This window comes from Hyperolius riggenbachi, chromosome 8 (assembly GCF_040937935.1).
Source record: "Hyperolius riggenbachi isolate aHypRig1 chromosome 8, aHypRig1.pri, whole genome shotgun sequence".
Classification (NCBI taxonomy): Eukaryota; Metazoa; Chordata; class Amphibia; order Anura; family Hyperoliidae; genus Hyperolius; species Hyperolius riggenbachi.
Genome location: NC_090653.1, coordinates 286378567 through 286402145, shown reverse-complemented (window position 1 = coordinate 286402145; position 23579 = coordinate 286378567). Strand labels below are relative to the sequence as shown.

Here is a 23579-nt window from a genome sequence, read left to right as displayed (position 1 = left end):
GTTTCCTCCTTCTTAGGTAAGTATTCAATTTATGACTTAAAGGACACTCGAGGTGAAAATAAACCGATAAGATAAACAATAGTATCTATCCTCCTCCTTCTAAAAATGACTTTTTAAGACATCCCATAGTTTTATTTGAAATTTAAATCTACTTTTTAAGTTAGTATGGTTTCATTCTCTCTGCTCAATGACACATTAATGGAAGTATGCCAGAGCTAAAATCTATGAACCTTTGACCCTTTTTATCTCTTTCCTGCTCTCAGAAGCCATTTACTGCCAGGAAAAAGTTTTATGGCTGTAATTCCTCATCAGCGAGAGTTATGCTATAGTCTGACCCAGTCCTGACCCGGACAGAAACTGTCACTTGCATACCTGATGTTTAACTCTTTCAGGCAGAGAAAGAAAAAAAGGAACACAGCATAGTTATTTGTGTGCTAGGCACTGTACATACCCATGTCTATCTCATTATGCCACATGTCACCTCAGGAGCACATTAACATAGGATCTGTCAACAAGTTTGTTGGTCAGTTGTGGTCCATGTCGTGAATCAGAATGTTGTTGCCACGAATGTGAACCTTGTGTTACTATAGACTTTCCCTGCTTTAGGCTGCTTTCACAGTGGGACGTTACAGGCGCACGTTACAGCAGCCTGTAACGCAGCCCAACTCACAGCACTGAAAAATCAATGGGCTGTTCACAGTGCCCACGTTGCGTTGGAGTATAACGCAGCATGGTAAATGAAAGTGCAGCATGCTGTGCGTTATACTCGTATGTGGCTGCACTCGGATGTTTGCACATGCTCAGTACTGTTTTTTTTTATTTCCCGCATGCGCGTTTTTGTCCGATAGTATGCGTCAAAAAGTACGCATCACAGATGCATGAAGAGAGGCATAACGCGGCTCTATATAACATCCAACTTCAAAGCTCACATGTGTTGTGTTCGGGGCACGTTATCCGACCTTAACGTCGCATCTAACGCACCGTCCAAGTGTGAAAGAGCCCTTAGTGCCGCTACCATGACTTGCCTCAGAGTACTCCTGTCATATGATGTGTATGTTTCTGCTGCATTTCTCTAGAAAGTTACAGAGGAAACCAAATGAAATTACTTAACAGTGTTGTATCCCCACCTCCAAAATCTAGGAAGTCTCTCCTTCAACCATTTCTTGGACGGTTTGATCTGTAGTAAACATACATAAGTGTTGGGAACAGTGGCTTACCTCTCTGCTTGGCTGTCTCGTAGTCCCCCTTGCACACCAACCGACTGTCCTCCATCAGGTAAAACTCGTCTCCAGTCGCCAGCTGCCTCTTACAGACAATACAGGAGAAGCAGTGCAGGTGGTAGACGTATTCCTGAGCCCGCCGCACTACCTGGGTAGGGGGAATCCCCTGCTGGCAAGCTGCACATTTTGTCCCAAACCGCCTACAGAGAGAACAAAGCTTGATAAGCCACATTTGCTATCACATGACACACAACCACATTGCACACAGTTGTAGACCACACAATCGTGTCTCACACAGTTATAGACCACACAACTGCCTCCAACACAGTTATATAGACCAGACAATCGCATCTCACACAATTACAGACCAGTAAACCATGTCTTACATCAGTGTTTCTCAACATTTTATTGGTATGTACCCCTTTTAAAGCCCTGGACTCACCAAGTACCCCCTAGCATAGTAAACATTAGCTCAAGTACCCCTTGACAAATATATATTTAATCGTAGTACATGATAATTGGTTCTAAACAATTTCCAAGTATTTACTATTGCTTTAAATTAGCTAAAACACTAATTTGGTGTAGTTTAAATAAGATTTATCATTTTCGAAAACTCTAAATTTGTTGTTCTTGGTTAAGTATATCAAGCCCGAGTACCCCCTGGAACCATCAGAAGTACCCCCTGGGGTACGCGTATCACATGTTGAGAACCTAGGTCTTACATAACTATAGACCACACAACTATAACCAACACAGTTATAAACCACACAACCATATCCCACAAAGTTATAGACCACACAGCTGGTCCCACACAGTTATAGATCACACAACCATGTCCTATATAGTTATAGATCACACAACTACATCCCACACATCCAGCGATAATTCCTGTACACAAGGGAGCTTGAGTGGGGGTGGAGCTATGCAAATTACCCTGTCGGCGCACTCTGCCGCAAGACGTTTAAAACACAAAATAGAGCGGTGCGACTGTCCTGCGGCGGGCTTTCCTGATGCAGGACAATCGCAATGCACCACGTGTGAAAGAAGCCTTAAAAAACATTTTTGGTTTACCAGAAATGGACAGAACATCACTCAAAAATGGGATTCAGAATTTGCAGCAGGAGGGATATAGAAAGGCTATATATATCTCTTTATATATGGCAGTATTTGTATAGCGCCTTTCTCCTGTCAGACACAAAGCGCTTGCGAGGCAGCCACTAGAGCGCACTCAGTAGGCAGTAGCAGTGTTAAGGAGACTTGCCCAAGAAACTCCTTACTGAAATAGGTGCTGGCTTACTGAACAGGAAGAGCCGAGATTTGAACCCAGGTCTCCTGTGTCATAGGCAGAGCCCTTAACCATTACACCACCCAGCCACTAATGTTATTCTCTTACTTGAAGAAATCGTCCTTGCAGTACACGCTCTCCCCTCGGCTGAAGCACTTCTCGGCAAGCTGGATCTGGCAGTCGTTGCACTTGAGGCATTTGCTGTGCCAGTGTCGGTCCAGGACTTTCAGGATGAAGCGGTCGACTATGTGCTGATTGCATCCAGCGCAAAGGGGGATCTCTGCAACGCAAACACAGGAGAGACATGGTCGTCATAATGCAACAGACTCACATGCTAGTGCTTCGCTTAAGTAGTATACACACATCCAATTTGTATTGGCAAATGACTGGCCAAGTTTAGCACCTCCATACAGTAGGAGGGCCAGCAGATTTTGAATACCGTATAATGTATACTCAAGAATAAGCTGACCCGAGTATAAGCCGACACCTCAACTTCTATCTTAAAAAAACCTGGGAATTTTTTTTACCTGAGTATAAGCCGGGGTGGCAAAAGCCACAACCACAACACATCTCACATCTCACAGCCATGGCCGGCCACAACTATATATTAGAAAAGCAGCATAAATTCAGCAGATTGCAATAATAAGCCACAACATAGGCTTACATTGGAGATGGACATGCAAAGAACTCCTGTTGTAAAGTGTAAGCTGGCATAAAGATAAAGCAAGGAATGCAGAGCCACATAGTCATGTATCTAAAAGTTGCTATAGCAATGCAAGGATTCTCACCACTCAGTAGACACTGTCCCTGTATGCCTTCCAAGGCTACAACTCCAGATGAGGTTAGCTGGGACCTCCCATGGAACTGTCAAGTGTGTGGTCTCCCTCAGATGATGCACCACTGTGCATATAGTGGTGGCACTGTGGGAGTTACTCAAAGAGTAGTGACTCGAGTATAAGCCGAGACCCCCACTTTGGGACACTTTTTTTGGCCCAAAAATGAGGCTTATACTCGAGTATATACAGTACTATGAACAGATTGTGCAGGTAAACTCCCATGTTACATGGAATGTGTGTACACACCCTTAAAGCGGACCTGAACTCATAACTTCCCCTTTGCTCTAAAACACAAGCAACAGCATAATAACCTTTAGGATGGGAACACACTAGGGGTTTGATTCACTAAAGCGTACAAAGTGTTAGCACGCTAGTGAAAAGCCCCTTAGCACATGCAAAGTGCCTTTGCACGCTCTAATATGCGCGCAAAAAAGTTTGCGCACGCGCAAAGTTTAAGCACTGCGGGATACGCACGAAACGTCGCAGCGATGCGCGCAAAATGTCACACCCTCCGAGTGCAAAATAGCCTGATAAGCGTACTTTGCATGCGGACGGTGCATCATTTCATGCGCATCGGTGCAACGTTTTGCACGCACCAAATAGAACGCGATCAGTAACAGCTTTGCCCGTGCAAGCTACTTAGCACCCTAGTTTGCATGTGCAAAGCTATTAGGCGTGCTAACTGCGTTAGAACGCGTTTCAGTGAATGAAGCCCTAGGCGTTGTGTGAAAGGTAGCGTTTTGCTGCATATGCGTTTTGGAAAAATATTCAGCAAGTTCAGCATTTTTATAATTGCACATTGCAGAATGTGAACATATGTGTTTCTTCATGCGTCCCATTGACTTGCATTATGTGCGCTAACGCAAGTGTTTCTGCCCAGTGTGTTCCTACCCTTAAAAAAAAACATAACTTTGTCACAGCTGATACAAATCCTGCAATAAATCTGCAGTGTGTATACTTCCTGCTTTCATGGAAGTAGACATAGGGCTTGATTCAGAAAAGAGTGCTAACTGATAGCACAGCCGTTTTTTGCGAGAATTTTCGCTTTTGCGCGATCGCGAATTTTCAATAACGTTTTCGAGCACAAACGAGAATTCGCATTTGCGCACGAAACCATTATCGTTTCACGACAAAATTTGCGATTGCGCTAAATGTGAAAATGTGCGCAAAAACGGCCGTGCTATCAGTTAGCACTCTTTTCTGAATCAAGCCCCTAGGGTTAACATCCTGTGTTTACAAAATTAGCTCTTCTGCACTGTCGAGGCAGATGACATCCCTTAACTGACAGAGAGATCAAATTACAACTTGTGATTAGTCACAGATGAGGGGAAATTACACAGGCCAAACTCAATACATACAGGGTGCATTTCTCTCTGTTTTCCATTTGTCCTGTTCAGGAGTTCAGGTCCACTTTACTGGCAAGCAACCAAGGGCAGGCAGAAGAGATGGACAATGAAATGCTACACACATTCAATTTTGATTGACCAATCACTGACCAATTTTACCACCTCCGTGTGGTGTGAGAATTTACCTACTCAAAATCTGTTGGCCCTCTACATGGAGGTGGCAAAATTGGCCAATCAAAATTAAAAGGTGTGTACCAGGCTTACAAATGTAATGCAAATCATATGCAGCACTCCCATGAGATGGATATAATTTGTATGCAAACCAGAATAATTAGCATCTCAATGACCACGCCCAGAGGCAGGAGCCTGGAGTGAGGAAAAGACGGGGGAGTCACAGACTGAGCAGACTGCACCTTTAAAATGTGACTAAGTGCAGGGGGATTTAACATTAAAGTTCAGGCATAGCTATTGACAAGCATTAATATAAAATTATTTAACTACAATTTAGCCCAAGAAAGTTTTTTAAAACAAACAAACAAAAAACGTCCGTGGCTTTTTCAAAACCGCAAAAGGGTATACCTCTGCACCAGTTCACAGACCCTGAGTCGCCTTACAATTAGTTTGAAGCCCCCCATCATATGATAAAGGGACGACCATGATAGACTATCGATTAGCAGAGAGGCGTGGCTTAACCTGACAGAATAATAGCACCCCCTCCTCCTTGTATTCCCATGCAGAGAGGCGTGGCTTAACCTGACAGAGTAATAGATCCCCCTCCCCTTTGTATTCCCATGCAGAGAGGCGTGGCTTAACCTGACAGAGTAAGAGATCCCCCTCCCCTTTGTATTCCCATGCAGAGAGGCGTGGCTTAACCTGACCAGGTAATAGTTCCCCCTCTCCCTTTGTACACACATGCAGAGAGGCGTGGCTTAACCTAACAGAGTAATGGCTTCCCCCTCCCCCTTGTATTCCCATGCAGAGAGGCGTGGCTTAACCTCACCAAGTAATAGCTCCCCCTCCTCCCTTGTATTCTCATGCAGAGAGGCGTGGCTTAACCTGACCTAGTAATAGCCCACCCCATGTGATTAAAAGGGGTGTGGTTTAAAATGAATGGGAATGAGCAGACAGTTGTAGGTCACTGAGGATGAGATAAGGATCGATAAATTGCTACAGGTAGTATTTTCCTTTTAATTTGTTTTTGTTACTTTTTGTCTTCTTAAAGCGGAACTGTAGATACGTTTCAAACACACTTACCTGGGGCTTCTGCAAGCCCCCAGCAGCCATCCTGTCCCGCGCCGGTCCTCCGCGAGCCTCCGTTCACCCGCCGCCGCTCCATTCTGTAAGTCAAGGCAAGCACAGCCCTGCCAAGCGTATCTTTTCTTTGCATTACCCTCTGCAATAGCGCTATTGCACTTGAGAACGCGAAGAAAGGATATGTGTGGCAAGAGCCGCGCAGGTGCAGCCCGGCGGCGAAACCGAAAGTAGCTGGCGGCGGGAGAACGGAGGCTCGTGGAGGACCGGCACGGGACAGGACGGCTGCTGCCCCAGGTAAGTGAAACAGTGTGTTTGAAACGTATCTACAGTTCCGCTTTAATTTCAAGTAATATTTTACAAAATGTACCTAATATAAAAAATTGTCTACAATGGACGATTTTAAAAAACAAAAAACATATTTCTCTGCTTGTGATCCCAAGTGTGAAATGAACACAGTGAGGGAATTTTTTACAGTGAAAATGCATGCACTTTAAAGGGAACCTTAACTGAGAGGGATATGGATTTTTCCTTTTAAACAATACCAGTTGCCTGGCAGCCCTGCTGCAGTGGTGGCTGAATCACAGACCTGAAACAAGCATGCAGCTTATCTAGTCTGACTTCAGTCAGAGCACCTGATCTGCATGCTTGTTGAGGGGCTGTGGCTGAAAGCATTAGAGACACAGGATCAGCAGGAGAGTCAGGCAACTGGTATTATTTTAAAAGGAAAAATCTATATCTTTCTCAGCTTAGGTTTCCTTTAAGCCTACAATTTCCACCATGAAACCCCCTCCCAGGGCCCCACCTCCTCCTGGGCATCGGAGGTGAGGAAGAGACCCTTGTCCATGTATAGACAAAGGCTCTGGGGTAGAGGTGGAGGATTGCTGCCCCTTTCTTCCAGAGCTTTACCCCCTCCCCCCCCCCCTTCTTCCCTATGAAACATGCAGGTGCACTCCGTGGTCCAAATTACGGTTATACCAGCCTGCATGGGTGACAAGCGGAGAAAGAGGTTTGAGAGGGGGAGGAGCCTACACCTTCCGTTCTTTTATTATGTATAACAGAGTAACCAAGCAGCTCAGGGTGACCCAAACTACTAGGAATGTAGTAGTTTGGGTCAACCTGAGCTGCTTGGTTACTCTGTTGTACTCATCCAAGCCCTATTTCATACAGCCTTATCAATCCCTGCCATGTACTGATGAGAACCAAAAGTCAGAAACAGGCTGTCACATGTGGGTTTGATATGGCTGTGTAAAACTTAAAGCTATATGCTTGCTACACATCAGCGATTCTGGATGCTTGCCTGGCTTACAGGGGCGAAAAGTGATAATTTGCATATTTAGTGGTAGTGCATTGTGGGTAACCACAAATGTTCACTTATAACTGAATTATTGCAAATTTCCTTCTGTTTTAAGAAGGCAAATTACACCAAGCTTTATTATGTATAAAAAGTGTATTTGGAACTCAGTATATAATAAAATGTACCACAGCAAAATGTCATTTTCGTTGAATTTTTAAAAAATCGATTTTGTCAAAAACTGTAAGGTGTTGACTTGTTTTTAACAAGAAAATTTAGCAATTTTGCACAATTACCAGTAATTGTGAAACTGCCTATCATGATTACAATTAAGTTCTAAATTAATTATGAATTTGCCAGAAATTTTGCATTACAAGTTCACATCATAGTTGCGAATTTAAATAAATTTTATTGAAAAATTAAATGTATGCGATTATGCATTTTTGGAATGTGGGAGGAAACCGGAGTGTCTGGAGGAAACCCACACACACACAGGGAGTACGTATAAAATATGTGCAGATAGTGTCCTGGCTGGGATTACCCTTATATTTTCCCAGTCTGTATTATGACTGGATATCTGATGAACAAAAATGTCCTCTTCACGTCCCCTTAGACTGTAAGCTGCTATGGGCACGTCCCTCTCTCCTATTGTTTCTTAGTATGTTGTAATTGCTGAATGTCCCATTTACGGAATATTTACAGGATTCTGAGAACAGAAGGGACAGATCTGGGGGGGGGCAGGCAGGTCTCTTGCCCCAGGCGCAGTTTGTTGAATTCTTAAAAAGGTGGCAAAATTTGGATGGGGAATGGCAGTTTAGGTGCCAAAACCTGACCTTTAGGCGCCAAAATTTGACCTTTAGTCGCCAAAACCTGACCTTGCCCCAGGCGCAACTTTGTCTAGATCCGTCCCTGGGATTCTCTATACAACTGTATTTTGCTCTATATTGCATACAGTGCCCCCTGATGGTCTGTTTGTGAAAAGGAAAAGATTTCTCATGGGAAAGGGGGTATCAGCTACTGATTGGGATAAAGTTCAATTCTAGGTCGGAGTTTCTCTTTAAGTGAACATCTGTGGTTACCCACAATGCACCACTACTGAATATGCAAATTATCTCTTTATGCACCTGAAGCTAGGCTTGCATCCAGAAGCGAAATAGCTTAGGCGAGGCATCAACGGAAGGGTGGGGCTACATACAGATATATATGGTTCTGCCTACAGCAGGGGTGCTGAGAGACATTATTGGTCATAATAGTGTACACTATAATATTCACAACACCCGATTATAGCTGTATACTTCAGGCAGCTTTTGTATAATTTAAAGGACACCCGAGGCGAAAATAAACTAATGAAATAAACAATTGTATCTATCTTCCTTCTCCTAAAAATGACTTTTTAAAGATATTCCATAGTTTTATTTTATGTTTAAATTTACGTTTCAAAGTTGTAATGTTTTTGCTCAATGACACATTCAATGAAGTAATCCAGAGCTAAAATGTATTAACTATTGACCCTTTGTATCTCTTTCCAGCTCTCAGAAGCCATTTTCTGCTAGGAAAGTGTTTTATAGTTGGAATTTCTTATCAGTGAGGGTCGCACTGTAGTCACTTCCTGTCTGAGTCAGGACTGAGCCAGCCTGATATTTAACTCTTTCAGACAAAGAAAGAAAAAAGGAACACAGCATAGTTATTTGTGTGCTAGGCACTGTACATACACATGTCTATCTCATCATGTCACATGTCACTTCGGGTATCCTTTAACTATCAGTGCAATGTAGGTGATGGAGAAGATTGTACAGATGAACTCTAAGACGCTCCAGGTATTCTATTTAATGTCAGACCATTGCGGTTGATTGCTGTTGTTTTGGTGAATACGTCTGCTGTATGATGCCCGACAATGAGCCCTGTGCATGCCTAGCCCCTCCCCCTCCCTAGACCTCACCACCTTCTACCAATCAGTAGAGGCAGGTGGGGGCATCCTTGGCTCTTGCTGAGACCTGGTGTAGATAAGAATTATCATCAGATGCTGAAATCTGCCAGAACCACTGCTGGAAAAGACAGCAGAACAGACCAGAATTTACAGTATCGATATCGGAATATCTGTTCTATTTTTTTTCCTTTAGTGTAATTGGCCCCATTACCAAACATCCTACATAAATACCCCCATAGACAGATAGATAAATGTGAAACTGAGAGAGAGAGAGAGAGAGAGAGAGAGAGAGAGAGAGAGAGAGAGAGAGAGAGAGAGAGAGAGAGAGAGAGAGAGAGAGAGAGAGAGAGAGAGAGAGAGAGAGAGAGAGAGAGAGAGAGAGAGAGAGAGAGAGAGAGAGAGAGAGAGAGAGAGAGAGAGAGAGAGAGAGAGAGATAGACCTGTTTATTCAGAGAAATTAATAATATGTGGGTGAAAAATTGGGTAGTGAAATATCTGTCTATACAATTATTTCATACCGCTCTCTCCTATTTGCATTTCTGATGTAATTTGGTGACAGACAGGAGAGGAGAGATCAATAGATATGTATAGTTATGTAGTTAGTTTGGTTGAAATTTAATCAGTTTGCCCATTAAGTTCAACCAAAACATAAATAAACAAAGTTCAACCAGAACATAAATAAACAAACAAATAAAATTGATACAACACTTCTCCCTCACATATTCCAGACTTAATACAGAAATGGACATCTGTTCGTACAGAATATCTGTCTACTGTGCAAATATATATATATTTTACCCCCAAAGTGAGACCTATTGTAAATACATTTGTAGATGCCACTTGGAGATAGATGAAGAGACATATATACTGTAGATAGATAGATAGATAGATAGATAGGCAGGCGGATGGATGGATGGATGGATGGATGGATGGATAGATAGATAGATAGATAGATAGATAGATAGATAGATAGATAGATAGATAGATAGATAGATAGATAGATAGATATGCTATTTGTATAGTTAGTCATGGAGATGATGATATATTTGTCACACATTTCAGTGTTCTCCCCGGAATTTTTTTCCAGCCGGGTAGCATGAAAAAGTAGCCGGGTGGGGCGAGATGAGAATGCAGGGCCGATGCTTCTGTGAGCAATTCTGCTTACAAAATAGGAGGAGGTGAGCCGATGACAGCCGGGTGGTCACCAAAACTAGCCGGGTGGAGCACCCAGCTAAAAGAGCCTGGGGAGAACACTGCATTTATTCATATAACATTTGTCACTGTTATTACCAATTCTGTATTTTGTACCAACTCTGAATTTTGTATATTGTTGTAAACCATTGTCTGCATTATATTGTAACCCTATGTTTGTTTCAAACGTTGTACAGCGCCACAGAATATGTTGGCGCTTTATAAATCAATAATAATAATACATCAATATTAAACAGAATAGATATTATATAGATCAGAGAATCCATGTATTATATTGAAAAATTATAGAATAAACCAGAATATAATTTTAAAATTAAAGTATATATACGGTAATGTAGAGAATTTGGTTATATATGTCCTTATGTGTGTGATATATATATATATATATATATATATATATATATATATATATATATATATATATATATATATATATATATATATATATATATATATATATATACACACAGTATGTATCACATGCATATCTATCTATCTATCTATCTATCTATCTATCTATCTATGTGTGTGTGTGCACGCATCTGTGAGATATATATACAGTATATATACGGTATGTACACACACATACACACATTTATTTAATCTATATGCCTGCCCGTCTTCAGCCTCAGGTTGCTCCTTTCTTTATTTCCAATACAAATAATTTTTTCCCAGCTACCTAGGCTAGAAAGAATAAGCGGAGCATTAATTGCAGGAACAGAACTGTATTCTGGTTTCCTATCTCCTTGGAGGTCTGCCTCTTGCTGTGTACGAGTGTGACCAGGTACACCGGGCTGTATGTCTGTGTCCGCCTGCACACAGGTAGCAGGGAGGGAGGCGGTTGGGGTCTGCTGCTTAGTATGCTGAACAGGTGGGTATTTGTGTGTTTAATTATTTATTGGCCTTTATGCTGTCAGAGACTCTCATGCTGATGGAGTGACTCCTGTCTTTTGTCTGGCGGATGTCTGATGAAATTTTAATGCTCTCACTAGCAGAACCTGTGTCTCTTGTTCCTCCATTTAAAAATTATCAAAATAAAATAGAGAAAAATTCTACTCTCACCATAAAATGCTTTCTAATAGCATTGAACATCAATTCATCATTTACAACCTGTGGGTGAATTATCATCTTTTTATGGGTTGACTTTACGTGAAAAGAAACAAAAATCATAAAATCTGTTTTCAACACATTTTTTTTTAATTTATCTTACATTTTAATTTTGCAATATTGTTTAGCAAAATACTATGTGACACCATCAAGGTGCATAACATTAACTTTTTTTTGTCTTTAATTAGGTAAGTAATTTTAATGATCATATTTTTTGCAATTAAATTATTCAGAATAATATTAAAGCATTATTACTGGAGAGCAACAATATATCTGGTAATCATAATATTAATAACACAAGAATTACAAAATTATTTTCATTTAAATGTTCACTTCACGCAGCTGAATATACTATGCCACTTATTTGATCATCCAAATCATTTATTTTCTTTTACTATTTTCTTTTTTTTTATTATAAATATATTTTTACTATATCACTATCTGAAAACCTGTTATTATTAGGGATTTTTTTTTAAATTTTTTAATTTTTAGCTTCTAAGGGTACAATGGTTAATTTGCATATATTTAGCAGTGGTGCCTGGGAGACATCTCAAGCTCACTCCAACCTGAATTATCAAAAATTCTTTCTGTTTTAGGAAAGCAAACTTTTGGATTTTTTTTAAACATATATATTACAGTTTTTAGGACAAAAGAAAATATGAATGCTGAATTCTTTCTTGAAAACTGTTAGTGTGCCAAGAATGAAAAGAATTTCCTAGATTTATTGTTTTACAGTTCTGCATCTAAGGTATTATCTTTTTGAAAATATATATTTAACTTGCTAAGAATTAACAAATTATCAGCACAAAACAAGCTTACTTGTACGAAAAAAAAAACAAATATTGTAATTGGCTAATAATATTGAAAGATGCATATCACAGGATGGCAACGTAAAAGAGCAGCATAAAAATGAACTATAAGTTAAAACTTTAAGCAGAAAATGTACCCCTGTTGCGCACTGCACAGCTAGGAGGATAGATTACAGGGGGGGAAGATTAGTGGGACATGGGTATAGGCAAGTATGAGAATAAACAGATTATTATAGAGACTATAAATTACATCTGTGAAGAAGTACAAAGTAATTAATTGTTAAGTAGAATGTGCGGAAAAAAAGATAAAATTACAAAATTACAAAATACTGAGATTTTATTAAATTAGGAAAAAAAATAGCTAGCGACATAAAACTGAAAATATCACATGTGCCAGTTCTACTCAAATTCACTGTAATTTTTTTTTTATTTAGTAAGATATTTTATACAGTAAAAGTAGTTTAATTTCTTGTTGACCATCCCTATATTCATGCTTCCTGATAGTAATATAAAATACACTGCCAAGTGTAATTTTTTAAGCATTAATTTGTGACATCTAGCAAAAAAATGATTGCAAAAAAAAATATATGCCCTAATAATACAATATACAGATTAAACTAATATTTCTAAATGACTGTAATAAAAATTGAATGGTTTCTGAAAATGTTTTAGGGATTCAGTAATAACTCAACAACAGTAGTGTTCCAATCCATGCCAGAGTACAGGGCAAAATCGCAGATAGATCTGGCCAAAGTTATTATATATATATATATATATATATATATATATATATATATATATATATATAGCATATATTTAAGATATTTTTTTTAGGCAATATTTATAAAAATGTATGTATTTATTGTAGTGTGATGTACAATCTCCACTCCTGATGTTGACTCTGTTCATAAAAGATAAAATTAATTTTGGGGATATAATGTAAAACTTTGAGAAATTCTATCAATTTATGATACTAATTAATATTTTCGGTATTCTTTGATGCACAGATTGTCAGGAATGTTGTTTCCTAGAATGACATGAAGCTTCACATTTTTGTGTTGTATATGAAGGGATATATTGATTATCACAAAGTACAGTGACTACAATAAAGAGCCAGCTGTGTTTATAATACATAGCTGTCTGTGCAAGATGAGGATGGATGGTAGAGGACTGATCAGCACAACTTCAGCAGGTATAACAGGGGATGCTTAGCAACTGGAAGTGACATATATAAGAGAATTATTCAGCCTTCAGCAATATAGTGCATACTGATGTGCAGGAGGCAGAGAAGCCTGGAGTATAATATTCAATGTGTCTAATATCTAAAAATTGATTAAACCATATAGAACTTACAACCCTAAAGGTGACAATAACAGTGCATACTGTAATATATGCTTTTGATTATATATATATATATATATATATATATATATATATATATATATATATATATATATATATATATATATATATATATATATATATATTATTATGTATAACCTTTTTATTATGTATATCCAAAAAATTTAAAGAAAATGTGAATTTAATTATATCAGAAAAAGTGTATATGATGTTTATAATAAAAAGAAATATAAAATATTATAGATAAATGATATCTACTAAGTCTAATTTATAATGTGAATTGATTATAATTAAATACAGTAATGCACAGCTGGTAGTATTTGTTTTTATTTTAGAGAATGGTTTAATATATAGAGTGATATTATATGACATTATTATATAATCTAACATAACATAATAAAACACAATAAAAATATGATACAATATTATAGTACATACCCTAATATATTGTATAGTAAACACGATATATTTAGCATAATATTTTACTATACAATACATAATATTTTACTATACAATACATAATATTTTACTATACAATACATAATATTTTACTATACAAAATATAGTATATGGTGTAAATGGAATATTTGTACTGAAGACCAGTGTAATATATATATATATATATATATATATATATATATATATATATATATATATATATATGTGATGATTCTAAGGATGGCAAATGTCCAATATGAAGACTTTACATTTGCACATTGTTACATAAAAATCTGAATAATGTTTTGGTAAAACAAGAAACTTAAATTGCCAGCCACTTGTGGTATATTTGGTATAGTGACAACATGGGGATGACACAGAGGGGGGCATGTCATGCAGGGCAGTACGGGGGTGGCGTTGGTGAGTGACAGTGCAGGATGGTGTCAGTGATATAGAACAGAGGTAAGTAGACAGGAGGAGTACCTACCTTTCCTAAGCTCGTCATTGTGTGCCAGCAGAGCCAGTAACATATCAGTACTGCTGTTTGGCTCTTTGCTGCTTGTCAGATCCTTTATAGCCTGATCCATGGCTCATCCCTTCCCCAATGCAGCTGTCCCCCCTTCCTCCTGGGCACCCAGACCCAGCACAGACCCCCACACCACCCCAGGGCTCTCCAAACGCTGCTGCTCCACCTCAAGCTGGATGGAGAGTGGGAGCAGAAGAGATGTGAGGGGTGCTGTGCGCCCACCGGACACCAGGGGGAGCCACTGAGCTGTGCAAGACCTACTGAATATACAGCCAGCCAGCTAGAGAGCACAGTAGTGACCACAAGAGCTGACACTCACCTATGAGGCCCGGCTTACCGCTTCTAATGCTTTTCTCAGTACAGAGAGCAATCTATACATCAATCATGTACAACACAATATAACTCAGTCATGCTACAACACAAACTACAGAAACACTATACTTTAAATACAAAGTGTACACAGAGCAACACAATACAAATACAGCACCACAGATATACAATGTACACAGGGCAACACAATACAAATACAGCACCACAAACATACAATGTACACAGGGCAACACAATACAAATACAGCACCACAAACATACAATGTACACAGGGCAACACAATACAAATACAGCACCACAAACATACAATGTACACAGGGCAACACAATACAAATACAGGACCACAAATATACAATGCACACAGGGCAACACAATACAAATACAGGACCACAGATATACAATGTACACAGGGCAATACAATACAAATACAGCTCAACAAATCTACAATGTACACAGGGCAACACAATACAAATACAGGACCACAGATATACAATGTACACAGGGCAACACAATACAAATACAGCACCACAGATATACAATGCACACAGGGCAACACAATACAAATACAGGACCACAGATATACAGTGTACACAGAGCAACACAATACAAATACAGCACCACAGATATACAATGCACACAGGGCAACACAATACAAATACAGCACCACAGATATACAATGCACACAGGGCAACACAATACAAATACAGCACCACAAACATACAATGTACACAGAGCAACACAATACAAATACAGCACCACAAACATACAATGTACACAGGGCAACACAATACAAATACAGCACCACAGATATACAATGCACACAGGGCAACACAATACAAATACAGCACCACAAACATACAATGTACACAGGGCAACACAATACAAATACAGGACCACAAATATACAGTGTACACAGGGCAACACAATACAAATACAGCGCCACAGATATACAATGTACACAGGGCAACACAATACAAATACAGCACCACAGATATACAATGCACACAGGGCAACACAATACAAATACAGCACCACAAACATACAATGTACACAGAGCCACACAATACAAATACAGGACCACAAATATACAATGTACACAGGGCAATACAATACAAACACAGCACCACAGATATACAATGTACACAGAGCAACACAATACAAATACAGGACCACAGATATACAATGCACACAGGGCAACACAATACAAATACAGCACCACAGATATACAATGCACACAGGGCAACACAATACAAATACAGGACCACAAATATACAATGTACACAGGGCAACACAATACAAATACAGGACCACAAATATACAATGTACGCAGAGCAACACAATACAAATACAGCACCACAAATATACAATGTACACAGGGCAACACAATACAAATACAGCACCACAAATATACAATGTACACAGGGCAACACAATACAAATACAGCACCACAAATATACAATGTACACAAGGCAACACAATACAAATACAGCACCACAGATATACAATGTACACAGGGCAACACAATACAAATACAGCACCACAGATATACAATGTACACAGGGCAACACAATACAAATACAGCACCACAAATATACAATGTACACAAGGCAACACAATACAAATACAGCACCACAGATATACAATGTACACAGGGCAACACAATACAAATACAGCACCACAGATATACAATGTACACAGGGCAACACAATACAAATACAGCACCACAAATATACAATGTACACAGAGCAACACAATACAAATACAGCACCACAGATATACAATGTACACAGGGCAACACAATACAAATACAGCACTACAAATATACAATGTACACAGAGCAACACAATACAAATACAGCGCCACAGATATACAATGTACACAGGGCAACACAATACAAATACAGCACCACAGATATATACAATGTACACAGGGCAACCCAATACAAATACAGCACCTCAAACATACAATGTACACAGGGCAATACAAAACAAATACAGCACCACAGATATACAATGTACACAGGGCAACACAATACAAATACAGCACCACAAACATACAATGTACACAGGGCAACACAATACAAATACAGCACCACAGATTTACAATGTACACAGAGCAATACAATACAAATACCGCACCACAAATATACAATGTACACAGAGCAACACAATACAAATACAGCACCACAGATATACAACGTACACAGGGCAACACAATACAAATACAGCACCACAAATGTACAATGTACACAGGGCAACACAATACAAATACAGCACCACAGATATACAATGTACACAGGGCAACACAATACAAATACAGCACCACAGATATACAATGTACACAGGGCAACCCAATACAAATACAGCACCACAGATATACAATTTACATGGCAATATAAAACAAATACAGCACCACAGATATACAATGTACACAGGGCAACACAATACAAATACAGCACCACAGATATACAGTGTACACAGGGCAATACAATACAAATACAGCACAACAAATATACAATGTACACAGGGCAACACAATACAAATACAGCACCACAAATATACAATGTACACAGAGCAACACAATACAAATACAGCACCACAGATATACAATGTACAGAGGGCAATACAATACAAATACAGCACCACAAATATACAATGTACACAGGGCAATACAATACAAATACAGCACCACAGATATACAATGTACACAGGGCAACACAATACAAATACAGCACCACAAATATACAATGTACACAGAGCAACACAATCGAAATACAGCACCACAGATATACAATGTACACAGGGCAACACAATACAAATACAGCACCACAGATATGCAATGTACACAGGGCAACACAATACAAATACAGCACCACAGATATACAATGTGCACAGAGGAATACAATACAAATACCGCACCACAAATATACAATGTACACAGAGCAACACAATACAAATACCGCACCACAAATATACAATGTACACAGAGTAATACAATACAAATACAGCACCACAAATGTACAATGTACACAGGGCAATGCAACTCAGTCCAGCTACAGCACAAACTATGGAAACAGAATATGACAAACTCACAATATACACGGAGCAGTACAACTCAGCTTAGCTGCAACACACACTACTGAAACACAATACCTCAAATACACACTGTATACAGGGCAATCCACACACATTAATAAAATAAACAACAAAAAGCAAGTACACAATGTACACAAAGCAATTCAACTCAGCCCAGGTACAGCACACACTACAGAAATAAAAAACACAAACATACAATGTACACAGAACAATACAACTCAGCCCAGGTACAGCACACCCTACATAAATAAAAAAAAATACAAATATACAATGTACACAGGGCAATACAACACAGCCCTGGTACAGCACACACTACAGAAATAAAAAACACAAATATACAATGTACACAGGGCAATACAACTCAGCCCAGGTACTGCACACACTACAGAAATAAAAAACACAAATATACAATGTACACAGGGCAGTACAACACAGCCCTGGTACAGCACACACTACAGAAATAAAAAACACAAATATACAATGTACACAGGGCAATACAACACAGCCCAGGTACAGCACACACTACAGAAATAAAAAAAATACAAATATACAATGTACACAGGACAATACAACACAGCCCAGGTACAGCACACACTACAGAAATAAAAAACACAAATATGCAATGTACACAGGACAATACAACACAGCCCAGGTACAGCACACACTACAGAAATAAAAAACACAAATATGCAATGTACACAGGGCAATACAACACAGCCCAGGTACAGCACACACTACAGAAATAAAAAAACACAAATATGCAATGTACACAGGGCAATACAACTCAGCCCAGGTACAGCACACACTACAGAAATAAAAAACACAAATATACAATGTACACAGGACAATACAACACAGCCCAGGTACAGCACACACTACAGAAATAAAAAAAATACAAATATGCAATGTACACAGGGCAATACAACACAGCCCAGGTACAGCACACACTACAGAAATAAAAAACACAAATATGCAATGTACACAGGGCAATACAACTCAGCCCAGGTACAGCACACACTACAGAAATAAAAAACACAAATATGCAATGTACACAGGGCAATACAACTCAGCCCAGGTACAGCACACACTACAGAAATAAAAACACAAATATACAATGTACACAGGGCAATACAACACAGCCCAGGTACAGCACACACTACAGAAATAAAAATACAAATATACAATGTACACAGGGCAATACAACTCAGCCCAGGTACAGCACACACTACAGAACACAATAGACAAATACACATACAGTACCACAAATACACAATACAGTTCACACAGACTGTAAGCTCACAAGGACAAGGTTCTCTCGCCCTTTTGTGTCTTGCAATTTGTTATGCATTGTGTTCATCATGTTACATGTGTCACTGTAATTACTATCTCTACCAATTCTGTATCATGTACCAACATCTATATTTTGTGTATACCATTGTCTGTATTATAATATACCCCATGTATGTTTCTGTAAGAGCCCCATGGAGTATGATGGAGGTTTATAAATTATTATTAATAATAATAATGATAATAATGTAGCTCCATCCCTGCAGACAGTGCCACATACAGGAAATATACAGATTCCCCGCTTTAACAGCTAAATTATCACCACCAGTTTCACCACTAAAGATGCACAGCAGGGCTGGGGGTCTCTGTACACCCCTCCATACACACAGCAATCCAGATGGGAACAATCGCTACAACTAACCGACAGTTATTACCAGAGATCCCAACTGATGGGAGACTACAACTCCCAGCATGCCGGATACTCCAAACTATTCTCCCAGAAAAATATTCCTCAACACCCATCATCTACCAAATCAAGCAATACAAAATGTGAGTTTACATAAACATCAAATGTCTAATGTATTACTGCTCACAAATAATAACGAACGATGCATATTATTATTATTAGTAGTAGTATTAGTAGTAATATTATCATCATTATTAATGCTTGCAATTTCATGTTACATGTAATACTGCTTATAAATAATAACAATGCATATTATTAGTAGTAGTATCATCATCATTATTATTATTAATATTGGCAGTTTAATGTTAAATGTTTGATGTATTAATGCTTATAAATAATAACAAAGCATTATATAATAATAATAATAATAATAATAATAATTATTATTATTATTATTATTATTATTATTATTATTATTATTATTATTATTATTATTATTATTATTATTTATATTATTTTTATTATTAGTAGTAGTAGTACTATTATTGTTAATAATATCAATAATAATAATAATAATTTGCTGTAGTAATTGGCCACTCTATGTTGAACAGTTTAGTTCCATAAAACCTACATATGTACATTATAAACATGCAATAAGCAGATAACAGAGATAAGCAGAGGACAGACAGCAGGACATAGAGATGAATATATAAACACATGTATTTCCTTCCCCAGATTTACTCTCCAGCCAGGGAAAGGAATCCATATATAGTAAATGAACACAATTATTATTATAGGAAAATATGTACACAGCAGGAGAATTTTCGGGTGAATGGAGAACCATCCCTGGCCCTATGTTTAGGGTGACGGAGGGAACACTTAAGCCCCACATTTATATATGATAATGGCAGATATGGAACAATGGCCGCTCATACTGCCAGCAGCCTTGGATACCATGACATAATGCAGGTTGGGGCCAGAAACCAAGTGGAGCTCCAAGCAGGGTGACCAGACATCTTGGAAAGTCTCAGTCAAGCAGGTAGAGACTGCAATGCATTTTACTGCCACTGGGGGGGAGTCAAGCTTCTTTCTGTGGGCCATATTACATTAATTACATAGCCGTGTTGCCCTCAGATAGCAGAATTAAGTAGCCATGTGCCCCCATATATAAGCATGAAGTAGCCATGTGCCTTGCTTATACTATAATTATGTAGCCATGTGCTCCTTCTATGCAATAATTATGTAGCCATGTATCCCCTGCATGCCATAATTACGTAGCCATGTGCCCCCTGTGTGCAATAATGATGTAGTCATGTGCCCCCTATGTGCAATAATGATATAGCCAGGTGCCCCCTGTGTGCAATAATGATGTAGCCATGTGCCCCCTGTGTGCAATTATTATGTAGCCATGTGCCCCCTGTGTGCAATAATTATGTAGCCATGTGTCCCCTGTGTGCAATAATTATGTAGCCATGTGTCCCCTGTGTGCAATAATTATGTAGCCATGTGTCCCCTGTGTGCAATAATTATGTAGCCATGTGTCCCCTGTGTGCAATAATTATGTAGCCATGTGTCCCCTGTGTGCAATAATTATGTAGCCATGTGTCCCCTGTGTGCAATAATTATGTAGCCATGTGCCCCCTGTGTGCAATAATTATGTAGCCATGTGCCCCCTGTGTGCAATAATTATGTAGCCATGTGCCCCCTGTGTGCAATAATTATGTAGCCAGGGCCGGGCTGAGGCATAGGCTGGAGAGGCTCCAGCCTCAGGGCGCAGTGTAGGAGGGGGCGCACAATTCATTCAGCTGTCATTCCTAATTGTGTTTGAAGCAGAAAGAAATAAGAAAAGGGGATACATAGCAGTGACTGCATGCCAGATAACTACCGGTAGATATTAAGGTGTTGGGGAAGTTGTGGGCCCTGTGGCGCCTTAGTCTAATAGAAATCAGTGTGTGACGGCTGGGGTGGCAGGGATGGAGGGGCGCACTTTGGTGTCTCAGCCTTGGGTGCTGGAGGACCTTGTCCCGGCTCTGTATGTAGCCATGTGCCCGCTGTGTGCAATAATTATATAGCCATGTGCCCCCTGTGTGCAATTATTATGTAGCCATGTGTCCCCTGTGTGCAATAATTATGTAGCCATGTGTCCCTTGTGTGCAATAATTATATAGCCATGTGCCCCCTGTGTGCAATTATTATGTAGCCATGTGCCCCCTGTGTGCAATAATTATGTAGCCATGTGGTCCCAGATACCAGAGTTAGGTTGCCATGTGCCACCCAGATACAAAAATTAAGTAACTATGTGCCCTGATTATACCATAATTATGTAGCCATGTGCCGCCTGTATACAAGGAATAGGTATCCATGTGGCCCCAGATACCAGAATAAAGTAATGAGCACGAATTTTTCAGAACCGTAATTTTCTGTCATAATAGGAAATGTCAGGAAAAATCTTAAATAATTTTGTTTGTGACTGTAATCAGAAACTGTACCTTTGTAACTTTGCAGTTTTGCTTAAAGGATACCCGAACTGACATGTGACATGATGCGATAGACATGTGTATGTACAGTGCCTAGCACACAAATAACTAGGCTGTGTTCCTTTTTCTCTTTCTTCCCCTGAAAGAGTTAAATATCAGGTATGTAAGTGACTGACTCAGTCCTGACTCAGACAGGAAGTGACTACAGTGTGACCCTCACTGATAAGAAATTCCAACTATAAAATCCTTTCCTAGCAGAAAATGGCTTCTGAGAGCAAGAAAGAGATAAAAAAGTGGAATTTCTTATCAGCGAGGGTCACACTGTAGTCACTTCCTGTCTGAGTCAGGACTGAGTCAGTCACTTACATACCTGATATTTAACTCTTTCAGGGAAAGAAAGAGAAAAAGGAACACAGCATAGTTATTTGTGTGCTAGGCACTGTACAAGCACATGTATATCTCATCATGTCACATGTTACTTCGGGTATCCTTTAAGCAACTGATCTATAATTGATCTATATCTTGTTTTTTCCGCCACCAATTAGGCTTTCTTTGGGTGGTACATTTTGCTAAGAATTATTTTTTTCAAAATGCATTTTAACAGGATTATTAAAGGAAAAAATGGAAAAAATTCATTATTTCTCATTTTTCGGCCATTATAGTTTTAAAATAATACATGCTACCATAAATAAAACCCATTTTCTTTGCCAATTTGTCCCGGTGATTACACCATTTAAATTATGTCCCTATCACAATGTGTAGCACCAATATTTTATTTGGAACTAAAGGTGCATTTTTTCAGTTTTGCGTCCATCACTATTTACAAGCTTATAATTTAAAAAATATTAGTAATGTACCCTCTTGACATGCATATTTAAAAAGTTCAGACCCTTAGGTAACTATTTATGTTTTTTTTTGTTTTGTTTTTTAAATTGTAATTTTTTTTTATTTATTTTTTTTTAGTTACAATTTTAATTTGGGTATTTTTGGGTGTGGTAGTTAAACAGTTAATTTTAAATGCAATGTATTGTGTCTTTTTGTAATAAAAATGTATGTGCATGTAGTTTGACTATTTGGCCACAAGATGGCCACAGGGATATTTTTGTTTTTCTATCCTGTGAGCGAGCACGCTCGCTTACAGGAACTATAAGGAGGATGTGATTATTTTTTTTTCAGAAAGACAGCGGCCTCTGAAAAGAAGCCATCGGTTTTTCTACCGGGGACTTAGATCAATGAATGGGAACAATGTTCCCATTCATTGATCTCCGGGCTACCAGAGGAGTGGCACGGGAGCGCTCAGACGCGCGCTGCAGCCTTTTGGACGTGAAATGGTTAAACTGTCATTTAAAAAAAAAAACATTTAATTAATTTA

The 23579-nt window shown here is 38.8% G+C and overlaps 1 protein-coding gene across 2 annotated transcripts in view; it reads right to left on the bottom strand.

Moving 5' to 3' along the window:
* The window catches only part of LHX3 (LIM homeobox 3), a 48737-nt gene that overhangs the window by 7411 nt on the left and 17747 nt on the right, over positions 1–23579 (bottom strand). The window contains exons 1-3 of one of the 2 annotated variants that reach the window (XM_068249102.1): positions 14575–14711; positions 2614–2785; positions 1218–1420 (exon numbers count right to left, since the gene is read on the bottom strand). In XM_068249102.1, coding sequence (XP_068105203.1) covers positions 1218–1420; positions 2614–2785; positions 14575–14674 — 475 coding nt within the window. In that variant the 5' untranslated portion in view covers positions 14675–14711. Of the gene's footprint in view, positions 1–1217; positions 1421–2613; positions 2786–14574; positions 14712–23579 lie in introns of those variants that run through there. The other variant, XM_068249103.1, reaches the window with a different exon arrangement.